This window comes from Rhinolophus ferrumequinum, chromosome 14 (assembly GCF_004115265.2).
Source record: "Rhinolophus ferrumequinum isolate MPI-CBG mRhiFer1 chromosome 14, mRhiFer1_v1.p, whole genome shotgun sequence".
Classification (NCBI taxonomy): Eukaryota; Metazoa; Chordata; class Mammalia; order Chiroptera; family Rhinolophidae; genus Rhinolophus; species Rhinolophus ferrumequinum.
This window is the reverse complement of record NC_046297.1, coordinates 13,944,724-13,969,594: the sequence shown is the minus strand read 5'-3', so window position 1 is coordinate 13,969,594 and position 24,871 is coordinate 13,944,724. Positions and strand designations below refer to the sequence as shown.

The window sequence follows — 24,871 nt, the reverse complement described above, 5'->3', positions numbered from 1 at the left end:
AACCCCACCGGACAGTGGCCCTGATGAGTCACAGCTCTAACGCACTCTGTTCATCAACCATGTCAGGGTTCAAAAGGTTTCCAGAGACACTGTGTGGAAGCTAGTTTTTGGCTAATAGCTACATTCGATTTTCATTTTTATCATCCTATCATTAGCCAAGGATAATACACGAGCACTTTTCAAGTATGAGTTCATGGACTGAAGATGTTCTAAAGACTGCATCCAAAGAAAGACACGATTATTTGTGTTATCTGACTCTGACTGTATCCTGGATTTTCAGGAAGAACTTCATTAAGTAAAGTTAACAGTATCACTGAAGTTGAATAAGCAGTCACACACTATTTGTTCCCTTATTTTCTGCGGGGCTCTCTTGGTCACGTCAGAATAGGATAGCACTCAGGACCTGAAGCAATGCGGACTGTGTGGTAACAGGAGCCGTGACCTGGAAGAAAAGAGCCTGCTCTCATCTGAAGCCAACCTATTTCATACCTCTGAGTCTGCTGTCTCATCTGTAATCCATGAGGACTGAGCCAAAGCGGAGGGCATGTGGCCCCAGTCAATGTAGCTGGAACAAGAGAGAAGTAAACATATAAAGAAAGACGAAGTTTGGCCAGGTAGGCAGGGGCCAGGCCACCCCTTGGAGGTTATTTACCCTAAGAGCAGTAGTATATAATTCACTGAAGGATTTAAGCAAGGGACTGATGTGATCAGAGATGCGTTTTGGAAAGCTCATTGTGGAGTCTGGATTGGAGATCAAAGCAGAGGCATGGAAACCAGTCAATAAACTAGTTCAGTAGCCCAGGTGAGTGATGGTAAGTGCTCAGACTAGAGTGATGGCAATAAAGATGGAAATAGGGGGTGGATTTAAGAGATACTTAGGAGGTAAAATCAATAGGATTTGTGGTGGAGGGTAGGGAGAAGCACCACAAGAATGGCTCAGAAATTGATGGCTTATGCAACCCGTTGGTTGGTGATGCCATTGGCTGGAATAGAAAACACTGGAAGAGAATTAATTTAGGAGAAACTGTTCAATTTTTACAAGTTCAGTTTTGGACAAATTGAGTTAGAGGTACTTTAAAATATCCCAATGGAGGTATCAAAGCAGTATTTGGGTCCAGAGCTTAAGGAAGGGATCTCTGCTAGAGATATAAACTTGAAAGTCATCCGCATATGGAAGTCAATTGAAGCCATGGTATGGAGCAAGTACAGTTAGGAAAGAAGAGGCCCGAGAGCCAAGCTCCCAGGATCTCTAATCATTTAACCTCAGAGGATAGGAGTAAGAGTTGTGAAAGAGACTGGGAAGGGAGAACCCACATAACTGAGAGGAAAACCAGGATGGAGCATTACCGAAAACAAAGGGAAAAGTCTTTTCTTGGAGGGAGAGTTCAATACTATATTTAGTGGCTGAAGATAACTGATGATCGTAGTGAAACTGACAAACTCAGAAGCGAGATTAGAATGAGGGGTTTAAGTCTTTAAAACCTGATTTACACATACCAATGTATCCCAAAAGAATGTTAGATAAAGGGGGGAGTCACAAAAAGAAAACTTGAATGAATCATGTTTAAAAAGAAAAAATATATATATATTGGATTTTGAGCAGGGTTCTGTTAAAGACCCAGACTACTTTGTAAATAAAGCTACAGTGCATTTCTGCACCCCCAGGCACAGTGCCCCCAGTGGAGAATTTATATTCCGTTCAGGTAGAGGATAAGACTTCATGATTCAAATCCAAACAAGCCCTAGAGCCTTATTATATTAAGTTCTCTGGGTCGGTAAGGAAACCACTAACTACACGAAACTGCCTTACTGCAAGGGCTTTGGCACTCAGTCCCCATGACAGACATTTGTACAGCACACTCTATGTCTGAGGGGCTGTGCTGGGTCCTGGAAAGCAAAGAAAAGGTCTGCAAGTCATTTTAAATCTGTGTAGGGACAACCCTGGAGACCTTTCCTAGGTGTAACTGTTCGATTACTCCCTTCCAGTTCTCAATAAGGGCCAAATGGGAGATGACTGTTTTTTTGGAGGCACTGAATTTTGGCTCAATAAGCTCCTTGAATAGAATGAAGTGATCCTGGAGATAACACCATCTTCCTTTCCCACATCTTCTTTGGCAACTGTGCTCATTCATTCATTCATCACTCTTCAGTCATTCAACTACCGTGTTTCCCTGAAAATAAGACCTAGCCGGACAATCAGCTCTAATGCGTCTTTTGGAGCAGAAATTAATATAAGACCCAGTATTATATTATATTATATTATATTATATTATATTATATTATATTATATTATATTTTATATTATATTACATAAGACCGGGTCTTATATTATAGTAAAATAAGACCCAGTCTTATATTAATTTTTGCTCCAAAAGACGCATTACAGCTGATTGTCCGTCTGGGTCTTATTTTCGGGGAAACACGGTATGTACCAGGCTATGTGAGCTCTGGCAGCTTGCTTCCTCTTTTGTCCTCATCTGCCAAAAGTAGAGTAATAACACCTATCTCACGGTGCGGTCAGGATGACCAAACGAGCTCCCTTACTGAAAACTGAGAACGTTTTGGAACTCATGGAGCGTTCTGCATACCCTAGATTCCCGCACTCCCCACTCCGGGGCGTCGGTGATATTGCAGGCTCTGGACCTGCCAGCTGCTCCTCTGTAATTGGGCCCTGGTGTGGTAGACTCCATTCTGCCCTTAGGATGCAATGAATAAGTCGCCCCCTTCTTCAAATACATGAGACCATCACATCGTCCTCAGACGACGGCCCTGCATGAAGGGCCTCCTTGGTCCTCACTTTTGTTTAGTAATACCCCCTCTGAGCTACTCCTTTTTTCCAGTCATGTCACTTTCCCTCACCACTAGCTTCAACTTTCATCAGATTGTTCCCTTTCATCCTCCTCTACAATTTTCCACTTAACAACACTAGCGTTGACCTCTTCTAAGAAAAGTGAAGGTAGGCAGGTGAGAGGAGGCGGGGGAGTCCCATGAAAGTTCCTGGAGCATGTGTGCCATTAGGGCGGCTGCTGCTCGAACAAACCTCATTAGTTTTCTAGCTGCCTCTGTGTGTTTACCTTTTATTGACAGTGATTATGCAAATGTGATATTTGTTTTAATGAGCATGTCGGATGTGTTTTGCTGTAACGTAACATGATTGACTATGGTATTAAAGTAACAACTTGATAACAACTGCATAAGAATATGTTGAGCTGTAAAAACAGAGGTCTGGCAAACTTCTCTTCTAACAGTGGCACAATCTCTGTTGGACAATAAGAGCCTAAATTTTCTGTACAGCTATTCCTATTCTGTGATAAAAATTCAGACATGCAGTACCCGTTGTGACCATTTCTGTCAAACTCCATTGGAGGCACTCCATTGGAGGCCCAGCCACCAGTTCACTAATCTTAGGGAGTCAGTCTTCAGACCTCACACGGACTTTTTGAGGAGACTACCGGGTTGGGGGAAGGGCATACTTTATTCTGGAGATGCAGAATGGCAGAGTGGTTTTAAAGTCAGACCACAGCTGAGGTTGAATTCTGGTTTCTGCCCTTTCTTGCCACATCAGCTTAGCAAAGTTACTCTCTGTGGATCTTGGTTTTCTTATCTGTAGAGATACAAGATAATGCCTACTTCATGGGGTGTTGTAAAAATTTAATGAAGTGCTAGCTGCAAAGCACTTAGCCTAGTACACGAGCCTGCAATAAATTGTTTATATTAGTGACTAGGACGGCTGAGGCATTAGCTTTCTGCTCACTATCTTAGATGCTGGGGAAAATACTTGACACTAGATTTGTCCTCCCATATTTTCCTCCTTCCTCTAGCCTTAATTCTCCCTATCCTGACTGCCTCTTCTCCATCTGTTTTGTAAAATGTAAAACCCTCTTCTAAGGGACACAGGGTAAGTGAGCAAAATGATGGGAACTGCTGATTTCTCCTCTCAAAGGGCCTGCTAGGCGTCTGGCAGGATCAGAAGAGGAGTTCATTGACAAGGAGGCTCTCCCACATCAGCGCCTGTCTTTCATTACACGTGGTTGGGCAGGGAGAAAAGGGGGCCTGCTGGAGGAAGAGTCCCCATCATTCTCGGGACACAAACAGGGCAGCAGCAAGGAAATCAACACATCAAAATTGAGTCAGACATCAAGACAATTTTTGACCAAAATCCATTGTCAATGATTTGATTTCACCATATTACCTGCAATTACTGCCCTGGCCCTTACTGTGAACGCACACTTGTACCTATTTCACCCAAATCTCATAAATAAGGTTGGTAGTGAAGGGCCAAACATCATGGGCCACGACTTGGTCATTTTATGTTCATACTCCTGACTCTAGAAAAGTATACAATGGGAAATAAATAACAACAAAATTGATGAAATATCTGCGTTATTATGATAAATTGTAGTAAGTCTAAAGATTTCTGACCATTTCTTCTTGTCATTAAAACAAAAACATATTTCATTATCTAGAAAGTCTGTACATCAACAAGGGCAACAACCACTTATCTGACATATGGTTTACAAGTATTTTCTCCCATTCCATAGGTTTCCATTTCATTTTGTTGCTGGTTTCCTTTGCTGGGCAGAAGCTTTTTAGTTTAATGTAGTTCTACATCTTTATTTTTGCTTTTGGTTGTTTGTGATTTTGGTGTCATATCCAAAAATGATCATTGCCAAGACTAATCTCAAAGAGCTTCTTCCCTATGTTTTTTTCTAGGAGTTATTGGAACAGGATATTTAAGAAATGTCTGCACTCAATGTTTATTGCAGCATTATTCACAATAGCCAAGATATAGAAACAACCTAAGTAGCCATCAACAGATGAACAGCTAAACAAGATTTGGTGTACATATACACATACAATGAAATATTATGCAACCATGACAAAGAAGGAAACCCTGCCATTTGCAACAATATGGATGGACCTTGAGGGCATTATGCTAAGTGAAACAAGTCGGACAGAAAAAGACAAGTACTGTATGGTATCACTTAAATGTGGAATCTAAAAAGGCCAAACTTGTAAAAATAGAGAGTAGAATGGTAGTAACCAGGAGCTGGAAAGTGGGGGAATTGAGGAGATCTTGTTTAAGGGTAGAAATGTGCAACTAGTAGCTAAGTCCTGGAGACCTAATGCGTGGCACAGTGATTATAGTCAACAATGCTGTATTATAAACTTCGAAGTTGCTAAGAGAATAGATCTTAATTGTTCTCACCATAAAAAAGAAATATTATGTAAGATGATACAGGTGCTAGCTAAAGCTACAATGGTAATCATTTTGCAATATATAAATGTATCAAATCAACATGTTGCACACCTTAAACTCACACAATGTTATATGTCAATTATATCTCATTTACAAAAAACAACAACAACAACAAAATAAGGGTAACAAGTTTGACCTTTAAGTTTATTCTCTTTCCAACAGTATACAAGTCCTTTTTAACTTTGGGGACAGCACTGGTAGCACTCTGTTCTCTTCAAGTTCTTTTAGATAATTTCTGCTCAATTTACTCTTCTTGTGAAATTCTTTATATGTGTGTGTGTGTATATGCATGTATACATATATATACACATACACAAAATGGTTTTGCCTTATGAATTAAGGTCATCTATGCCCTGTGCCATCAGTGAATCAATGATAGTTTCAGGACTTGATCAGCTAAGGTTAGATGTGACTTTAGTCTATGCTCTCCTTGGGTTTCCAAGCTTCTTACGTTTTATTATAAAACAAATTTACTCATTTCAAATACTGGAGGCTTTTTTGAAAACTGAAATTTCTGAAAAATTTAAAATAGCTTGGCTTTAAGATCCACAAAAAATCCAATAACTTTTTCATAATGAAAGGCCTCAACTTTTTCCCTCATGAAAAATTTAGCCAGAATTCCTCATGAAATAAAGTGATTTGAACTTGAACCCATATAACATAGGATTAAATGTTTTCAAACCAGGTTGAGCAAAAAGATCCAAAAGGCCTAAATAATTCATTGACACTCAAGAACTGGGTATCATTTCCAAACGCCAAGAACGGGGTCAAGCTGCATGAGCAGAGACGTGATATACACAGTGGACACAGCTTGGTGAGGCCTCCCAAATGGACGATACAGTAACACCTCACCCCTCCCAGCAGAAATAGCAATTCATCATTATATGCTACTATCTTTTTAATTTAAGAACAGCTTTTAACAAGCTTATTTTAGAATCTGGTTCATTATCATTTTTAGGAAATTTAAAGGCCTTCAATCTTCTCCATACTGTGTGATTACACCTAATTAAAGTTCACATCTTTCGCAGAAAAGTGGAACATCAGTTCTAATTTTATATACTAGTGTGATTGAGAGCATAAAACATCAGTTTGCAGGTCAGGAGGCCCAGGTTCTATTTCTGACTTGGTCAGTGCTTTTCTTAAATGCCTCAGTTTTTCTATCCATAATATATGGGCAGGGTTCATTAGAACTTGTCAGAGCTCATCAGAACAAATTATGTCATCTGCATTCACTTTAAAACTATTGAGCCCATACTGTGTGCTGGACACCACCCTCTGCCCATTTTCAGGGGAACAAGAAAGGCGTGATTCTAAATGACACCGAACTTACATTTGTTCCGTATATTTTTACTGCCATCAAATCACTGATAAGACACTCTCAAGAACCCCTGAGAATACATGAAGTCAATAAGTCAACCAAGTCAACAATATTTGTTGAATATTTGTTGAATACTTACAATGTGCAAGCATTGTTCAAAATTAATGAGAGAAAAATGTCCCTCCTAGACCTACGCTCATAGCAAGAGGACAGAGGTTATGCTCGGCGTCGCACTCTGTGCCCCCAGAGTCTGGCACAGTGCCCAGTACTCAGCAGGTGCTCAATATATAATTGCTGAATGACCAAAAGAGTGAGTTTATGAGTGAAAGAAAAAGTACAGTCCCTGTTCTCAAGGGATTAGAATCTAACAAGGATTTAAAGCATCTGTGCATCTATGCAACAACTACAATCACAGCATGTTATGAAAAGACATGCAGGATACAAAAGAATTAAAAGCAGGAACTCAAACAGATGCTTGGAGACTAAATGTCATAGCGCCATTATTCACAATAGCCAAAAGGCAGAAACAACCCAAATGTTCATGAACACGTGAACGAACAAAATGTGATATATCCATACAATGCAATATTAGTCAGCCTTAAAAAGGCAATTGTGACATCTGCTACAACATGGATGAACCTTGAAGACATTATGGTAAACAAAATACGCAAGACACAAAAGGACAAATATTATATGATTCCACTGATATGAGGTACTTAGAATAGGCAAATTTGTAGAGACAGAAAGTAGGGTGGGGTCCCCAGGCACTGGGCGAATAAGGAATGAGGAGTTAGTACTTAATGGGGACAGAGTTTCTCTTTGGGATGATGAAAAAGTTCTGGAAATGGATAGTGGTGACGGTTGCCCAACAATGTGAATATACTCAACGTCACTGCACTGTACCCTTAAAAATAATTAACATGGCAAATTTTCTTATGTATGTTTTGCCACAATAAAAAAAAAAAAGATAGTTATAAAAAGGCATGAAAGAGGTTGGGAGGCAGTAACAGTATCTGCCTGGCTTACCCACAGCACAGTAGGGGGTTCCTAGAAGTGGTATATTTGAGTTTGCTCTTCCTTTTAATGTCTATAAATCAAATTGAAAAAGTTTCCACTGTTAACAACAAGAAGCACGCATTCCTTTCCACATGGTTCACCAGTTTCATGTGACCCCTTCTTCTACAAGAAACTGATAAGAGTGGTTGCTTCTGGGGAGAGGCACCAGAAGTCTACAGGTTCAGGGATGTAATGGCCTGGGATAGGAAATTATTTACTTTGCACTGTACATTTATTCCTTTTTGCTGAAAATACTAATATTACAATATATTTAAAAACAAATGACTCCTGATGCTCTTTACAAAGATTCCCTAAATGTGGTCTGAAAGATACACCAATTGTCTTAGTTTCCTATACTTTTATTCAAAGGACATAAAAACAGTCCATGTTCCACGTCAGAAACATTAATCAGATAACTACCAAAGCACCATTTCAATTTGGAACTCTATCTCTTCTGGGGACATTGGTTTTGTAACTCGAAAATCGGCTTTCCTGCTAATCATCCCTCAACACACAAATACAAAGAACTAATGAGGTCAAAATATTCAGAGTACAGTTTTAACCACCAACCCTTCCTGCCAGGCATCTTAAATCAGGGTCTTGGTCTGACTCTTTAATGCAGTGTTTTAATCTTGGGTCCTTTTCTAATAAGCGCTAATTTGTCCATTTATTCCTATGACAGAGTATTTGTGGTCACAATCTCCCGGGTTAAAAGACCAGTTCCCTTAGACTACTTTGCCACTAGATATGGCCAGGTGACTAAGTTCCAGCCAATGAGAAGTACTATGTCCTTTCCTGGAAGATTCCTCAGCTGAGAGACACACTCTCTTGCCCTTCCCTTTGCATCCTTCCCGGAAGTGATTTTGAGGATGGAAGGCATGTGCTAAAGACAGTGGAATAGATAGAGAGGAGACTGGGTCTCTGGTGGGATCCTAAAGCTTCCATGTAACACCTGGCTCCCTCTGCATTTCTTTTATGTAGGAGAATAAGCTATTGCGTGGTTAAGCCAGTGTCACTTGGAGTTTCTATTGTATGCTGTTTACATAAGCTTGCTTTCTTTTTCTGTACACCATTCTTCTTCATACTCACTTTACTGTAATCCCTGGACTTCTGGACACTGTGATACACACTCTGCTTTCTGGAAGCTTTGGCTCTTGTGCACACTGCTCTGTCTTTTGCCGAGGGCCGTGTCCATGTGTCCTCCTCCATCTCTGCTGCTGTGGCTGCTTTACCAGCCCCACGCGCTGTCCTCTGCACAAAATGCTGCGCACTCTGCAGTTCTGCTGTTTTGTAGTGGTCGCCACCAGGAATGTCAGCTCCGAGAAGGCAGAGCTGTCCTGTCCATCCGCAGCTGTATTCTGAGAACTGAGAGCAGTGCTTGACTTTTAGTAACTACCCCATAACTATGGCACTGAGTTTACTCTGCAATATTTATTAAGCACCTAGTATGTGTCAAGCACCTTTCTCAGCACTGGGGACACTTCAGAAAAAAACAGATAAAAACCGCTTCCCTGTGGCAATTACTGTACTTTGCTGTATATAATGCGCACTTTTTCACCCAAATTTGTGAGGGAAAAATAAGGATGCGCATTATATGTGGGTGGTACTAATTCCATATCTATATAAATGTTTTTAATTCTTTTATTTATGCTTATGAGTTAAAAGTGCAATAATAAATCAATAAATGCTAAAATTCCTTTAAAATACAAAAAACAAGTACCAAAATATAAACAAAAATTTGCATGAAAAAATTAAAACAAAAGATTTTTTTCCCTGAAAGTCTGGGCCAAAAACATGGGTGAGCATTATACATGGGAGCACATTATACACAGCAAAATATGGTACCTTCTATGGAAGAAAGAAAAATAAACAATAAACATGAAATCAATCAATCATTCAATGAAAAAAAGGAAAAATCCGTATGTTACCAGAGGAGAGCTGCTATGGAAAATCACAGCAGGGTAAAGGGGACTGGGGGCTCACGATGAAATGGGCAGAGGGAGAGGGCGGGTCACAGTTTTAAATAAATAAAGGAATAAAAGTTGGCCTTTGGAGACGGCAACCTTTGAGCAAAGACTTAAAGGTGGTGAGGCAAGGAGCCACTCAGATATCTCGGGGAAGAGCATTCTCAGCAAGGAGTACAAGGAGGGAACGGCGAGTACAAAAGCCCGGTCTTCCCAAGGAATCATGTTAAAGACACTGAGCCTTGAAGAAAGTGAGCAGGTAGGAGAGAGGTGTAAGAAGAGGTCAGAGATGGAACCTTTAGGTCAATCTCAGTTCTTCGGTCATTACTCTGAGTGACATAGGGAATGACTGCAGGGCTTGGAGCCAAAGTGGGACAGGATGTGGTTTTAATTTTAAAGAACACTCTGGCTGCTGTGCTGAAAACAGATGATAAAGGACCAGGAATGGAAGCAGGGAGACCTGCAATAATTCAGGTAAGAGATGGTTAAAAGCTTAGACCAAGATGTAGCAAGAGGTGGGCAAAAATGATCAAAGTCTAGATACACTTTAAATGTAGAGGCAAGGGGATTTGTCAGCCAACTAGGTGTGGGGTATGGCAAACAAAAAGAAAAAAACTCCCTGGATGACTCCAAGTTTTCTGGCCAGGGCAAGCAGAAGAATGGTGTTGCATTAACAGAAACAGAGAGCACTGTAGGTGGGGTGGACTCAGGGAGGACTTGAGGGTGGCTATGTGAGAAATCTGTCAGACATTCAAGCGGAGGTGTCCAGCAGACAGTTGGATATACACACTTGGAGTTCAAAGAAAAGTTCTGGGTTAGGAGTAGAAACTTTGGAGTCATCATCGATATATGAAAAAAGGGCCCTGAACAATAACACATATTTTCCTTTACTCAAGGAAACTTAACATTTTGTAGCTGAAGGAATGGCTTCCAAAGAACAAGACCATTTATCAAGAAAACAAGTCAAAACCTCTGTGATGCTTCCTAAACTTTCATTTTAAAGCAACATGGTCTACAGACCCCCTGAATTAGAACAAAACCAACTTTTGTAATAAGCTCTCTTAGTGATTCTCACCCATATTCAAATCTGAAAACCACCCACAATGTGTATGTAATTGTGGCATAGAGTGTCACTTGGAAGTTTCCACTTTCAGTCCTATAACGGCATCTAAATGAGGGTCACACAGGACGGGTACAGCCTAAGCACAGAGTCATCAGGGATCATTTTATAATAGCCACAGAGTGACACAGGTCGCATGGGATTTATCAATATTCAAGGAAGTATGTTTCTGGGCAATCTTCTGAATCATTTCCTGCATCGTCTCCATAGCAACCCTGATCATTCGCCTTTAAGATGGATCTCTCTTGCTATGAGTTGTAACAACTTTGGTTCGGATGAGCATGGTGTTTCAGGCAAGGGGCTATTTCTCAGCCAGATCTGATTGTCTGGTGTCAACATTTAAAACCTGTACACACGACAGTTTTTCAGTTCTTTGAAACCTTGATTTTTTTCTTTTATTATTTTTTGCTTGCTGATGAAGTTTAAGAGTACATGAGACTACATTATAGTCTGATGTACTGAGAAGTCCTTACAAAGTTATTGGTACTCAGAGAAACAAACATAGCAGACACTAAAGGATTACCCAGGTACCCTTTCAGGGAAATGCTAGTTCCAGGAGACTGTGTAAACACACTTAACAGGTTTCTTGAATAATCATTTGTAGGCCCAAATTGACCTATAGTAACTAAGTAATATTTTCAGAATTTCTGGACCAAGGAAGCCATAAACCTGAATATCTTTTCAAATCGTTTTCCAGAATGTGTGGTGGCTGGGGCTTCACTCATGTATATTTCCTGCCAGGTCTTTTTAATATCGGAATTACCATTCCTAACCTACATCTATTATTCTCATAGGCTCAAGATCCTGGAGCTACATTTTCTATCTACTACATCAAAAAGAAAAAGAAAAAGCCAGTTGACTCAATATGCTATGGAGAATCTGATATTAGAGGACCTTTAGAAAGCACTTAGGCAATTTCTAAATCATGAAACCCAAATCTGTGGTATCTCTAGGTTTTAGTTTCCAAAATTCTATGTATTTCTGACTTCAGTTTTACTGGACAAAAGGTTTACATTTTAAATTATAGTTGCTATGTTCATTTGTCTCAATTCTAAAACGATATATTTTTTATAATTTTGTTATATAAAATATGAATAAGCTTGATTGATAGGTTGCACCTAAATTCAGCCAGTGCCCAAGGACTGAGTCAGGGACAGAAATTAGAGATCATAAGGAACCAAGATCGTATCATTCTGTGGGAGCCCGAGTCCAAGGTCACTGGTCCACAAGATCCCTGAAATGGGCTCAGGACTGACATCTGTAACCCAAAGAGGACAGGACCTGGCCGGGGGGAGGGAAAAAGGTGCAGAGAAAGAACGTGCCAACTCTGACAATTCTCTGGCACATTCCAGGCCACAGTTCTGGCCTGGCTTCTGGAAGGAGAAGCACAAAGGAGCTCCAGTCCAGAAACGGTAGTCAGAGGCCAGGGTTCCCTGGGAAAGTCACTCCACCTCTGAATGTCAACCAGAAGGAGAAGCAGCATCCAATAGAGAAATGTGAGCTTATGACTCTTGGCAGACAGTGCGTTTGTACGTTACATCATTTTTCATCTCCCATTGATTATTACTAAACAGATCAGAAAGGACTTCATAAATATTGAGATATCCCTTTAAACTTTTATCTTCCACTTTATTTACATTCAGATCTTGTTTGCTCCTGGGAGGCACTGGGTCTTATTCCCAAAATATTGATTTCCCTGCTTTTCCTACACATGGTAAGTCGGAAGCACGTGACCGTGACAAGCATTGGGACGAGTACTGGGGGGTGATGGGAAGGGACCTACGCCAGGAAACACTACTGCCCCACTTCCAGGTGCCTTCCCATGCCGGCATTGGGTCTCTTCCGTTATCAACAATCCTGCAGTACAAACATCCTGTGGTCTTTCCCTGGCCCTTGGAGTTCCGCTGCATCAGGCAATCACCAAGTATCTGTTGACTCATGACCAATGCAAACTAGAAAAGGGAAAAAATAATGATATCCTGTCATGTGTCCGTTTTCAAGGCTGCAAGTAGCATAAGATGTTGTCACAGAGACGTAGTGGAAAAGCTGCAGTATACAGTGTACACATATGGCTAACCTGGGAGCTGTAAACAGAGAGAAAACATAATGTAACAAAATGTTCTCAACACGTATTTTTATTTTCTTAGAAAAAATTACTATTTGGAAGGTATCGATAGTGCTGGCTAAATCATCTGTTATTAAATATATTGTCAAGAGAATAAATCCTTTTGTTGCATACTGTAAGAAAACAGCTTTAAACAAGATTCCAAGAGGAAGGAAAGAGAAGGGAAAGGATATTTGGTAACATATCCTTTGTTAAAATAGCAGTTGCTATTCCTTAGTATTATAGCTATTAAAAGACAATGAAGACAATAAAAACAAATAATCTCTAAATATTTCAAACTATATCTGTACATAAAATTATACAACATTGTCGTTTAGCAATTCTTTTTACAATAGCTACTCATATATAAGACAATTCACAGAATTGCCTCAAAGGGATCTCTAACTGCCCTAGTAAAAACTTAGAAAATAATTGAATTCCTCCACAGGAGCATTTCCAATGAGTCAACTATGATGAACTAGGTTATTAACTAGACTTATTGTAGTGATTATTTCATGATATATATAAGTATCAAATCATTAGGTTGCATACCTGAAACTAATATGTTATATGTCAATTATAGCTCAATTCAAAAAAGAAACATAACTGAATCAAGCTAATAAAATGCCAGAACAGAGAAAAATAGGTATAGAAAAGACCAGGTAGACAGCATAAAAATGATAGAAATAAATATATCAGTAATCACAATAACTATAGTCTAAATGTATTAATTAAAAGTCACAGATTGTCAGATTTGATTGAAAAAAAAACCAACCACCAACAAAATCCAACTGTATACCACCTGAAAGAGGCATATCTAAAGCAAAAGGACAGATGACACAGGTTGGAAATGAAAAATGGAAAAATGATAAATCAGACAAATACCAAAAAGCAACAGAACTATTAAAAATAGCTATAGAACTATTAAAAGCATTATTAAGGATAAAGATGCTCACTATGTTATGATAAAAGGATAAAAAGAAAAATCCACTAGGAGGATTTAGCAAATCTAAACGTTCATGTTCATCAAAATATAGAATGGAAATTTGGTAGGATCACACATTGATAAATCTGTAATCAAAGTAGAAGATTTCAAGACACTTCTTAGTAACGGATAGATGAAGAAGACAAAATATTAGTAAGAACATGGACAATTTAAACAATCCCATTAAGAAAATGCCATTTTGCTTATGTCTTTACTGGTCTAAAATCTTCTGTGGCTCCTTCCTGCCTCTGGCACCAAATCCAAATTCTTCTCCTTGATCCTACAAGCACTCCACATTTGGTACTGCCCTATCTGGCCAAGCTTATTTCTTACCTGTCCTCTACACAAATCATCTCTCCTAGGCAAGCCAAAGCACTAACGGACCAGAGAGAGGAAGCTCCATGGTGTAGCACTTATGTGCCTGGGCTGGTAATTAGGCTGCAAAGGTTCAAGTCCTTGTTCTACCATTTACTAACTTCACGGCCTTGGGCAAGTAACTTAACCCTTATGATCTTCAGTCTTCTCATCTACAGAACGAGGGCACAGGTAACCTCTACCTCCTAGGCCAATACTGAGGATTTATAAAGAAAATCAGTGCCTGATACATTGTACTTGCTCCATAAATACTGGCTACGTGCCGGTATTCATATGGTTACTATCTATTGGAACAACCGTACCCCGCCTCCCATCTATTCAAATTCTACCCAGGCTCAAAGGCCAACTCAAGTTCCTCTTCTTTCATAAAGCCTTCACCAATCCCTCCCTTCATTTATCTAGCCTTCATTTATCTCCCTCTTCTGAACCTTGTGGGGGTTCATAGAGTCATAGATGCTTTAGAGAATCTTATGGAGGGAAAAATCTCCATCTATAAAAATGCACACGCCTACCTACATACGTTTGCCTAGAATATCAGGGATTCGTGTCCTCTGAAGCTCACTCATGGAACCCCAACTAAAGAACCTCTGTCTTCAAGTCTATGTTTCACCATCACCCACTCTTTTCTCTGACGCCATCTTAGCAAAAGCCCAGAATGCTACACAGAGCTAGAAAAGGCAGAGAGAGAAGCTAGTGAAGCTCACCTTGGAGATAAGGAAACTGACACCTAGAGAGGTGAAGCGACTTACCAAAGCCAACGCACGACAGAGTGGCAGAGATGGAGCCGGAACTGGTCTCCTGACCACCCTTCTAGGGCTCTTTGCAAAAGTGTGTTGGAATAATTTATCTCTGATTCACAGAACTCTAAAATTGAGAAATAATGTCAGTCCATTTTTCAGATGAGGGGATGCTCCCTTGGGGAATTTGTCCCCAGGTAAATCAAGCCAGAAATCACTACCTACGACTCATTCTCGGAATTATGATTACTAACCATACTATCTATGTTATTATATTTTATTCTACCTTACCTTCCTTATGTTAAAATTCTCTCACTAGCTTTCTCTGACGCAACTCCAAACTAAAAATCACAAAACTGCCCCAATTTTACTGAGGCAGTTAATTTTGAATCATTCTTTAAAACTTTTCTACAACTGTAATAATCAAAGAATATTATTAGTCTAGAGTTTGGGTCAAGAAAGACACACATAATGCCAATCTACAATCTTTCATTCTCAGATCTGACTTTATAAATAGAACTATTTTAATAAATATTTTATAAATATATCTTCTACCTTCTTCCCTATAAGACATTTTTCCAGAACTAACAAATTGTACAATGAACTAAACCTTGCTCATTCTCTATCCTACCTTCCAATTCTCAAAGTAGTTTAATGGTAAGTAAAGAAAAAAGCATCCTGAATAACCTAGGAAAAACAATAATCAGCCTCCATGGTATTAAAAACTGATTAGCACTCTGCAGTCAGTCGCCTTGTACACGCAGAGAACTGTTTCACTACGTGGAGTCACACAACCAGTCTAGGAAATGAGATAAATGACTCAGGAAGAGGGGGAGGTTTGTAAAATGGGATATATTAGTCAAAAACTTTAATCAACAACCAGGAAAGAAAGCACTTTATAAGAAAATAATATTGGTGCACTTGAACAGCACAGATTTTTAACAAAGGGATCATACAGTTGAATCATAAAAGCACCCAGTCAAAACTCTTCATTTTTTAGATGATATGTGTATACTGAAGTCTGAGACCTAAACTGCATCTCCTCTGAAATCACAGGCTTTCCAGAGAAGGGACCCTGGGGGACCCATCATAAGAAGTCAACTTCCCCAAATGAAAATTCACACTATCTTAGCTAATGAGGTAAGTGAAATAAGTACTGGAAAATACCAGTAACATTATTTATACATTCTAAATAGTAAGTCCTATTTAGGCTTTGGGGGAAAGTACACACACCACAGCCAACTGGACCTTGCACCTTACAAGTGGCACGGACTAGATGGGACTGCAGTGCTCTCTTGGATGCTGACAAAATACAACGACACACCTACTTGGCACCAAGAGGTTCTTTCCTTTACTGTCTTCCTTTGTCAAGTTAAAACACCTGGAAAAAGAAAAGTGTTGGCTACAGAATTTACCATATATGTGTTCATACTGTTAGCATTTCTATTCATATTTTTCATAGATGTGCTCTAAAAAAATAATGTTTAGAAACAATTCTTGGTTAAGAGGGGCGAAAAATTAATGTTTATTTGGAATAGCAGTAATTTCCTGTGTATTATTAATGTTGCTTATGTGGGAAATTTAAAAGAAAAATTTGATTAGTATATGAGGTCTGACAATTAATTTTGTGACTTCATCCTAGAATAAGTGCTACATATCTCATTGCTAAATATCACTACGGTCACCTTTGAAGTACTCCACTTGGGAAGCTGTGCATCGATGCCAGTGCCTAGTCCACCCTTCAAAGCAATTTTGGAACTCTTTTTCTGGAATGGCCATCAGAGCTGCCATCATATTACCCTTGACGTCCTGAATGTCATCAAAATGTCTTCCTTTCAATATTTCCTTTATCTTCTGGTAAAGAAAAAGGTCATTGGGGGCCAGATCAGGTGAGTAGGGAGGGTGTTTCAATGCAGTTATTTGTTTACTGCCTACAAACTCCCTCACAGACAGTGCCGTGTGAGCTGGTACATTGTCGTGATGCAAGAGCCATGAAATGTTGGCAAAAAGTTCAGATTGTTTTCGTCTAATTTTTTCACACAGTCTTTTCAGCACTTTCAAATAGTAAACTTGGTTAACTGTGTGTCCAATTGGTACAAATTCATAATGAATAATCCCTCTGATATCCAAAAAGTTTAGCAACATCATTGCAACAAAGTTCACAAACGTAATTGTCAGACCTCGTATGTTCACACATGATCTATGATTACAAATACAAACTGAAGGCTGTGTGACAACGAAGTTGCTTTCCTGAGGGGAAGGTATTCAGGACTCAGTTGCCTAACCTAGAGTAAATCACTCTAAAGTTATTTATAAAACTTGTTCACTTTTATTAGGAAAAACACAAAAGGATTTCTTACTGATTGCAATTTTACTTTCACAAATTAAAATATAATAGAAAATGATAATTTAATAAACAGATCAACATTTTCTGTTATTGGGTTCTTTGAGTGTAAACATCCCTAGAATTCTGGAACTTCAGCTTTCCTTTTTATATCAATACTTCATTTTATATTAAACTCCTTATAGAAGTAAAATTGAAAGCCTAATATCAATCTCATCCCCTTGGGATTCGGTGATAAAGCCTTATGAATGAAAACTATTAGCCAGTATTTACCTATCTTACAGGTGGTGATAAGATTTTGGCAAATAAAGAAAACTGCATTTGCCAATCTTTAATAACCAGAAACCATTGTGTATTTTATAGAGAGCAAAACAAGTCAATTCCCAAATGCTATCATCATTTTTACTATCCTAAAATCCAAAGTACTTTCTAGGCAAAAGTACAATGTTTGGGAGTTTTGTTTGTTTGTTTGTTTTTATCTGCTTCTATATTAACTACACAAAATCTTAATGCTATACCTTCTTTGTTCCTTTTAAACATAAAATAATGGATTTTGTACAGTTTCTGACTAAAACTGAAATACATGAATACACAGATTTTGTTTATGATTCAGAAATTTTCAAAATTAAATCTTTTCTGCCAGTACTCCCAAGTTAAAATGATAAATCAGTAAAAATGAACTATGTGAATAATGAAAGCGTTTTAAGGGCCATTTTCTACTACTTTATCAAATTACTGGCACATTGAATTTCCTAGACAAAAATACTCAAAACAACTATGCTGAAAAAATGGTTGAATCATCCCTAACAACTTCCGCTACCAAAAATGAGCAACTGAGAAACGTTAGAAACTAAATCTAAGTTAATGCAGTATCAAAAGAATGAGAAATTGCTTACAAAAATGTTTTACTGACCAAAGTAGTTATGTTTTGTGGAAATGGGAAAGGTATTACCTTCGTATCTTTACCCTTCTTGTCCCTGGTTGAAGGGGGGATTTTGGGGGCAGGGGAATCTCCCTATAGGTTCACTTTTGTTAATGGAAACCTTCACAATAGTTACTACAAAAATATAATGATTGCTTCTTCTTTCCTGCACCTCATATTTGCCTTTTTTAAGGAATGTTTTTAAGGTTGCAGAAAGGCAGTTGATGGAAAATAGGAACGGGGAAGAAATATTTGGAAAATAAGCATAAAGAGCACTATATGCCATGTGAGTACAAAGAGTTGTTTGGGGCCGGATCATGAACATCCGAGACCAAGTACAATCACATTTTGTTAGGCAGAGAAGGCAGCTTTTGAGAAAAGTGACTTGGCCAGATCTGTAGAAGATAAATCTTCAGGACTGTCCTCTAGAGAGAATGGAGGCAGGAAACTGTTGGGATGCTGCTGGGTTAGCTCCCTGGGTATCAGTGAGGGTCCACGCAGGAAAACAGGTAGCAGTCAATCTGGGTAATTTAAGAAAGATCAACAAAGGGAATATTACAAAGATGTGGGCATAGTTTAAGGAAACTCAAAAAGAAGAGTGCTATAATAGCAAGAGCTGTGTCTATTCTAAGGCCTACAAGAACCAGGGAAGTAGTTACAGGAGGTAGAAGAGGGTGGAGAGTGCTGCCTGATTGGAATTATGGCCTTTTAGAGGAACGAGCCAGTCCACAGCAATCTGCAGAGGGCTGGGGGCACACAGCGCTTTACCTTACTCTCGTCACACTCTCAGATCTCCTGCTGGTGGCACCCATCTGGAAGCTAGGGGCAGAGAGCAGAGTGGAGAGGGAGGATCTAGAGAAGCCAATGAATAGACCCTGTCTAGAGGTAAGGTCCTGCTAGTGGGAACAGAAACGGTACAATATACACAAGGACAAATTTAACAGGACTTTCTACCTGGATGGACTGGGAGATGGAAAGAGAAAAGTCAAGAATGATGTCATAGTTTCAAGCCTAAGTTACTAGACTAGAATGACAATAACACCAACTGAGCCTATTGTTACTAACCATTGTATTTCCAATGTCCAGCACAGTATCTTGGGCATGAAAGGCCTTCTATGAACATTTTTTGGGGAAAAAGAAGTGAATGGATGTTATGTAGCCTTAAACATACTGAGTTTACAGTGGAAATACCCAGCAAGTGATTGGAGATTTCAGCCTAAAGCTCTGAAAAGGAAAGGGATAGAGATGTACCTCTAAGAACCACCTACACAATAAAGGCAGCTGACACCATGAGACGGGATGAAATGGCATAGACAGCAGGTATAAAGAGAAAACACGGAGGATCTGATGACCAAACTAGAGATCTGTCTGCATTATGAGACAAAAAGAAGAAGGGCAACCAACAAAGAGAAAAGGCAAAGGGAAAAGACAATATGTGCGACCTTTTGCTGTACTGTTAAAATAATTTCACGTATATTTGCACATCCCTCTTTTTCTTGACACTGCACAAACTTGCCTAACATAAAGATGATACAAATGCAAGCTAGAGACCTCCACTTACCTATTTGTCTCAGTAAGATTTTTTTTAAAGCATTAATTTCCAATTTTAATAGTTTTGTTTACCTTAAATCTAACATAGCCAACATCAATCCTTTTTTAATTTAGAAAAGTCTATTTAATAAGCTTATTTTTTCAAGCAATCATGTATTAAATACCTATTACGTATCCAGCACTATGCTCAGCAAAGTGAGTAAAAATCAGTCTCTAGTCATCAAGGAAATTGAATTCCACTTGGAATAAAAAAAAACCCTATTGAACATAAAACAAGTAGAGTCCAATTGAGAGCTGACCTGTATGATTCAAACCAAATAGCATTTCATCCAGTGAGAATTCATACCATTCAAGACCTGTTGACATCTGCGCTTTTTTTCCTAACTCAGAATATTGACAGAGGAGCTAAATCCTACATAGTTGCACTTCCTATTAAAAGCCCAATCATGCCATATGGTAAATTTCTCTTTACCTTTCTTTCTTCCCCACTGTTCCATAACGTCTCAATAATCTTTGCATCTAATGTCTGGAACATCGTAGTCATTCAAATGTTTGTTAAATGAATGAGTGAATCAGAAGCTAAGCCAGGTCCAGAGCAACTGTCAATGTCCTTAACTCCCTCCTACAGCAAATCCCCGAAGCTTTAAGGTTAACAGCAGTTACCTACTCTGGTCATTGACCCGGCCTTGGTTCAGGGGATGAGATATTACAGACTTGGCGCTGAGTGTTAAGGTAAAGGCTCAGAAAACCCTGGCAAATCTTAAAACCCTTTTAGAAAAGAGAAAGAAAGAAGATTCTAGCACAATGCCTGAAGCATAAAATGTGCTCATTAAATGGTTTATGAGTAAATGAACAAAGGAGATTGGAGGAAAGACAGTGAGTTCAAGAGGAGACCAAACTCGGGACAGGTATGACAGATGAGGCTGAATCTAAAGCCCTAAGAGGAACTCAACTGAATTTATTTCCTAATGGATATTATGTCCATATCTATAGGTTAATTCTCCAGCATAACTCCCTTTACTACGCCCAACCTCCCTTGAAAGGAAAATAAAACCTGTAAACCACACAACCAGCGCCAAGTCTGTAGTGCCTCCCAAATTTGATTATACATGCTCATCACCTAAAGATCTTACTAAAATGAAGGTTCTGAATTATTACATCTGGGGTGAGGCCAGAAATTGTGCCTTTCTAACAAACTCCCCGCCGGTGCTATAATGCTGATCCAGAGAGCACTTTTAAAGTATGGAGAGCCTGGAAGACATTACAGAGAATATGTATGTAGTCCTAAAGCCTTGAGTAAGCTACCTCCTGCTGCCAGATTTCCTAGTTGTATAACCTTAGACAAGTCATTTTACCTCTCTGAGCCTTCCTTTGTCATTAGAGGAATATGGTGAATAACAACAGCTAAGATTTATTGAGTGCTTACCGTGTACCGGAAACTTATGATAACAAGTTATCACAACTTAGGTTAAACAACCTGTCCAAGGTAGGTATAGTAAACCTAGATCTGATTCTAGGTAGTCTGACTCAAGAACCTGGTGTTTAATCACTGTTTAAGACTGCCTCTTTGGCTAAGCTCCCAGAGCCATTATGAAGATTAAATAATAGCTGGTATTTAGCTAACATTTATCGAGCACTTACATATTCCAGGCCCTGGTCTAAACTCCCTTGGGGGGCATATTAACCCATTTATCTCTGTAACAGCCCTGAGGAGGTTACAGGTTTTACATCAGGCCCAAACAAGTTAAAGGTGAAGGTCAAACACGGGCAGTCAGGATTGGAACCCAGGCAGTGGAACCACAGAGCCGGTTGCTCTTTTGCCACCGTCAGGAGAGGATGTGAGCCGGGCTCCGGGCTACCGGCGTTCAGCAAGCTGAGGGGGGCGGACACTCGCGCCCACTCAGGGCGGTCTGTAAGCCCGCTCACTCCCAAAGCAAACCAAGTCTTCTACACTTAGCTTCACCTGCATCTGTGCAAAGTGTCTTTCCTGGCCCAAACCCACGACCCCCATGAACGGGTCGGGGCTCCGGTGAAATCATTTGTCTCGTTCCAAGCCCACGACCCTGATGAGCGGGTCTGGTGAAATAATGTGTCTAGCTAAACATCTTGAGAACGCACTTTCACTGAAATCGTGACAGAGTCGCTCCGGAACCTCACAACATGTGGCCCCAGGAATTTGCGCCGCCCCACCTGCCAGCTCCGCCTCCATCTGGACTCGAGCCAAAAGCGCCACCAAGAATGCCATCTGCTCTCCAACACCGTCCTCTGCCGGCCTTTCCTGGAGTAGCCCGGATTGTGCACCAGTTCCGGTTGCTCCGGAAGTGAAGCTTTCTCTTCCGGGGCGAGCGTCTGGGTGGTCGCACGTGGTTGTGTTGCCTTAGTTTTAGCCGGCGCTGGTGGAGAAGTTATTTGAACTGGTTTCCTGGAGCGAGTGAGCCCAGCCGAAACTATGGAGGGCCAGAGTGTAGAGGAGCTGCTGGCAAAGGCGGAGCGGGACGAGGCAGAGAAGCTGCAGCGCATCACGGTGCACAAAGAGCTGGAGCTGGAGTTCGACCTGGGTAACCTGCTGGCTTTGGACCGGAACCCCCCCACTGGGCTGCGCGGGGGACCCTCGCCGGAGGCCGAACTGCGGGCCTTGGCGCGGGACAACACGCAGCTGCTCATCAACCAGCTGTGGCAGCTGCCCACGGAGCGCGTGGAGGAGGCGCTGGTGGCGCAGCTGCCGGAGCCCACCACTCGCCTGCCGCGCGAGAAGCCGGTGCCCCGGCCCCGGCCGCTTACACGATGGCAGCAGTTCGCGCGCCTAAAGGGCATCCGTCCCAAGAAGAAGACCAATCTGGTGTGGGACGAGGTGAGCGGCCAGTGGCGGCGGCGCTGGGGCTACCAGCGCGCCCGCGACGATACCAAGGAATGGCTGATCGAAGTGCCCGGCAGTGCGGACCCCTTGGAGGACCAGTTCGCCAAGCGGATTCAAGCTAAGAAGGAACGGGTAGCCAAGAACGAGCTGAACCGGCTGCGTAACTTAGCCCGCGCTCACAAAACACAGCTGCCCAGCGCGGCTGGCATGCACCCTACGGGACACCAGAGTACGAAAGAGCTGGGCCGCGCCTTGCAGGTAGCCAAGGTCTCCACCGCCTCAGTGGGGCGCTTCCAGGAGCGCCTGCCCAAGGAGAAGGCTCCCCGGGGCTCCGGCAAGAAGAGGAAGTTTCAGCCCCTCTTCGGGGACTTTGCAGCCGAGAAAAACAGCCAGTTGGAGATGCTGCGACTCATGAACAGCAAAAAGCCTCAGCTGGACGTGACGAGAGCCACCAATAAGCAGATGAGAGAGGATGAACAGGAGGAGGCGGCCAAGAGAAGGAAAATGAGCCAAAAGGGCAAGAGAAAGGGAGGCCGACAGGGTCCTGGAGGCAAGAGGAAAGGGGGTCCGCCCAGCCAAGGAGGGAAAAGAAAAGTGGGCTTGGGCGGCAAGATGAATTCCGGACCACCTCGCTTGGGTGGCAATAGGAAAGGAGGGCTACACCAAGGAGGAAAGAGGAGGAAGTAAATTTCACCCTCGGACCTGCCTGTAAACCAAGAACTACACTAAATGTTAACTTCTAGGACCTGTAGGAAGATGCAGAATAAGGGGGCTGCCTTCATTGAGCTTGAGGTTGAAGGGATAGGATTGCCCTCCCCTCAAGATAGTCTATGTAAATGTTGGACTCTACAAATTAATGTTTTTCCCACAACCAATACTTTGGCTGGAGATGTAAAGGATGTAGTTGACGACTTAAAAATTAGAGAAAGAATTTGGTAGAAACTAGGAATAAATTCTATTTTTTAACTTTGTGTATGGTGTGAGGGTCATATTTCAGAGACTTAGATTGATTTCTGTATTATTTTTCTAACAAGCTTGTGTATTTATCAAAGCAGGTGTGTCTGGGAGGGGTCGAGCACACAGAAAGATTACATTTTCAAAACTGGCCTTACAAGTAACTTGTTATTTAATAAAAGTGTATCTGTATCTAATGTTGCTTTTAACTCTTGACTATTGGTAGAAATCTTAAGTAAAGCCAGTGATTTGAATGCCTGGTACAGATTATTTTCATTTACTGTCTAAAAAACACAAAACAGCTAAATTATGATTTCAGTGAGATCACTTAGTTTAGAAAAATTTATGCTTCTTTTGGTATCAAATATTGAAAGTGTAACTGGTGTGTCTGAAAAAAAGAGTCATGCTTTTCAACACTGATTTGCTATAAATGATAAAGTTTAATAACGGGGTAATGATCCTCATTAATCCAGAAAATACTTAAATCTTTGTCAACATTTATGTCCCTGAATTTGTAAAGGTTCAAATAGGGTCTGTTTTGGGGAAGAGAAAACCCACAAAATCCATACTGAAACATCTTGATTCATCTGAGCTGGTTTGTTTAGGAGGTGAAATGTTTAGCTATTATGGATCTCTCCCTAATTCACCTCAGTAACTCAACTTTGTAAAAAATATCTCCTGAAAAGGATTCATAGTAGATCTAGATCCCTGGATTTGGGGGGGTTGGGAGGTTGTTTTTGCTGCTATTAGAGTTGAGTGGACTTCACTCTGTTTGATCTGACAATAGGAAATTAAAATTGGAAATTCATTGTTGTTTTTTTCAGTATTCTCTCATTTTTATAAAGTTACTTTTAGAAATTGTTATGAAAGAAAATATTCAGATATCATAATAAGTTACTTAAAACACTTGCTCAGCCATTACTATCTTAGGAGACTTTCTGATTAAGTTAAAGTTGAACTTTGCCAAGTTGATCATTGATCAACTTTGCCACTGGGACAAGGTGCACTTGGGCTGCTGAGCCCTCCCAAAGCATAGTGTAATTATGGAAAGTTTTAACTACTGATGAAACTCCTTAATGCAATCCTGGACAACTTCAAAAGCCAAGCCATCCACAGAGCATTTAACCTTTTAAAGTCTTAGCCAGGGGCTTCGGGGTTGGGGGCAGGTTTGTTGCTGTTTTGTTTGGGAATTGTCTGTTTTTGTTTTTAGACTTGCTTGGTTTAACAGTTGGACACAACACTGGCCCTGTAAAAAAGGGTTCTGGGGCTTTTTGCAAGGTTCTTGTTTACTGTTAAAAGTTTAAATACAGTGTCTTAATTCTGA

At 40.5% G+C, this 24,871-nt stretch overlaps 1 protein-coding gene across 1 annotated transcript; it reads left to right on the top strand.

The window, feature by feature from the left end:
- Positions 1-22,079: 22,079 nt before the first annotated feature.
- On the top strand, positions 22,080-23,564 carry RRS1 (ribosome biogenesis regulator 1 homolog). The gene has a single exon (XM_033126948.1). The coding sequence runs from the start codon at positions 22,186-22,188 to the stop codon at positions 23,278-23,280; it is 1,095 nt and encodes a 364-aa protein (XP_032982839.1). The 5' UTR covers positions 22,080-22,185; the 3' UTR covers positions 23,281-23,564.
- Positions 23,565-24,871: the final 1,307 nt, after the last annotated feature.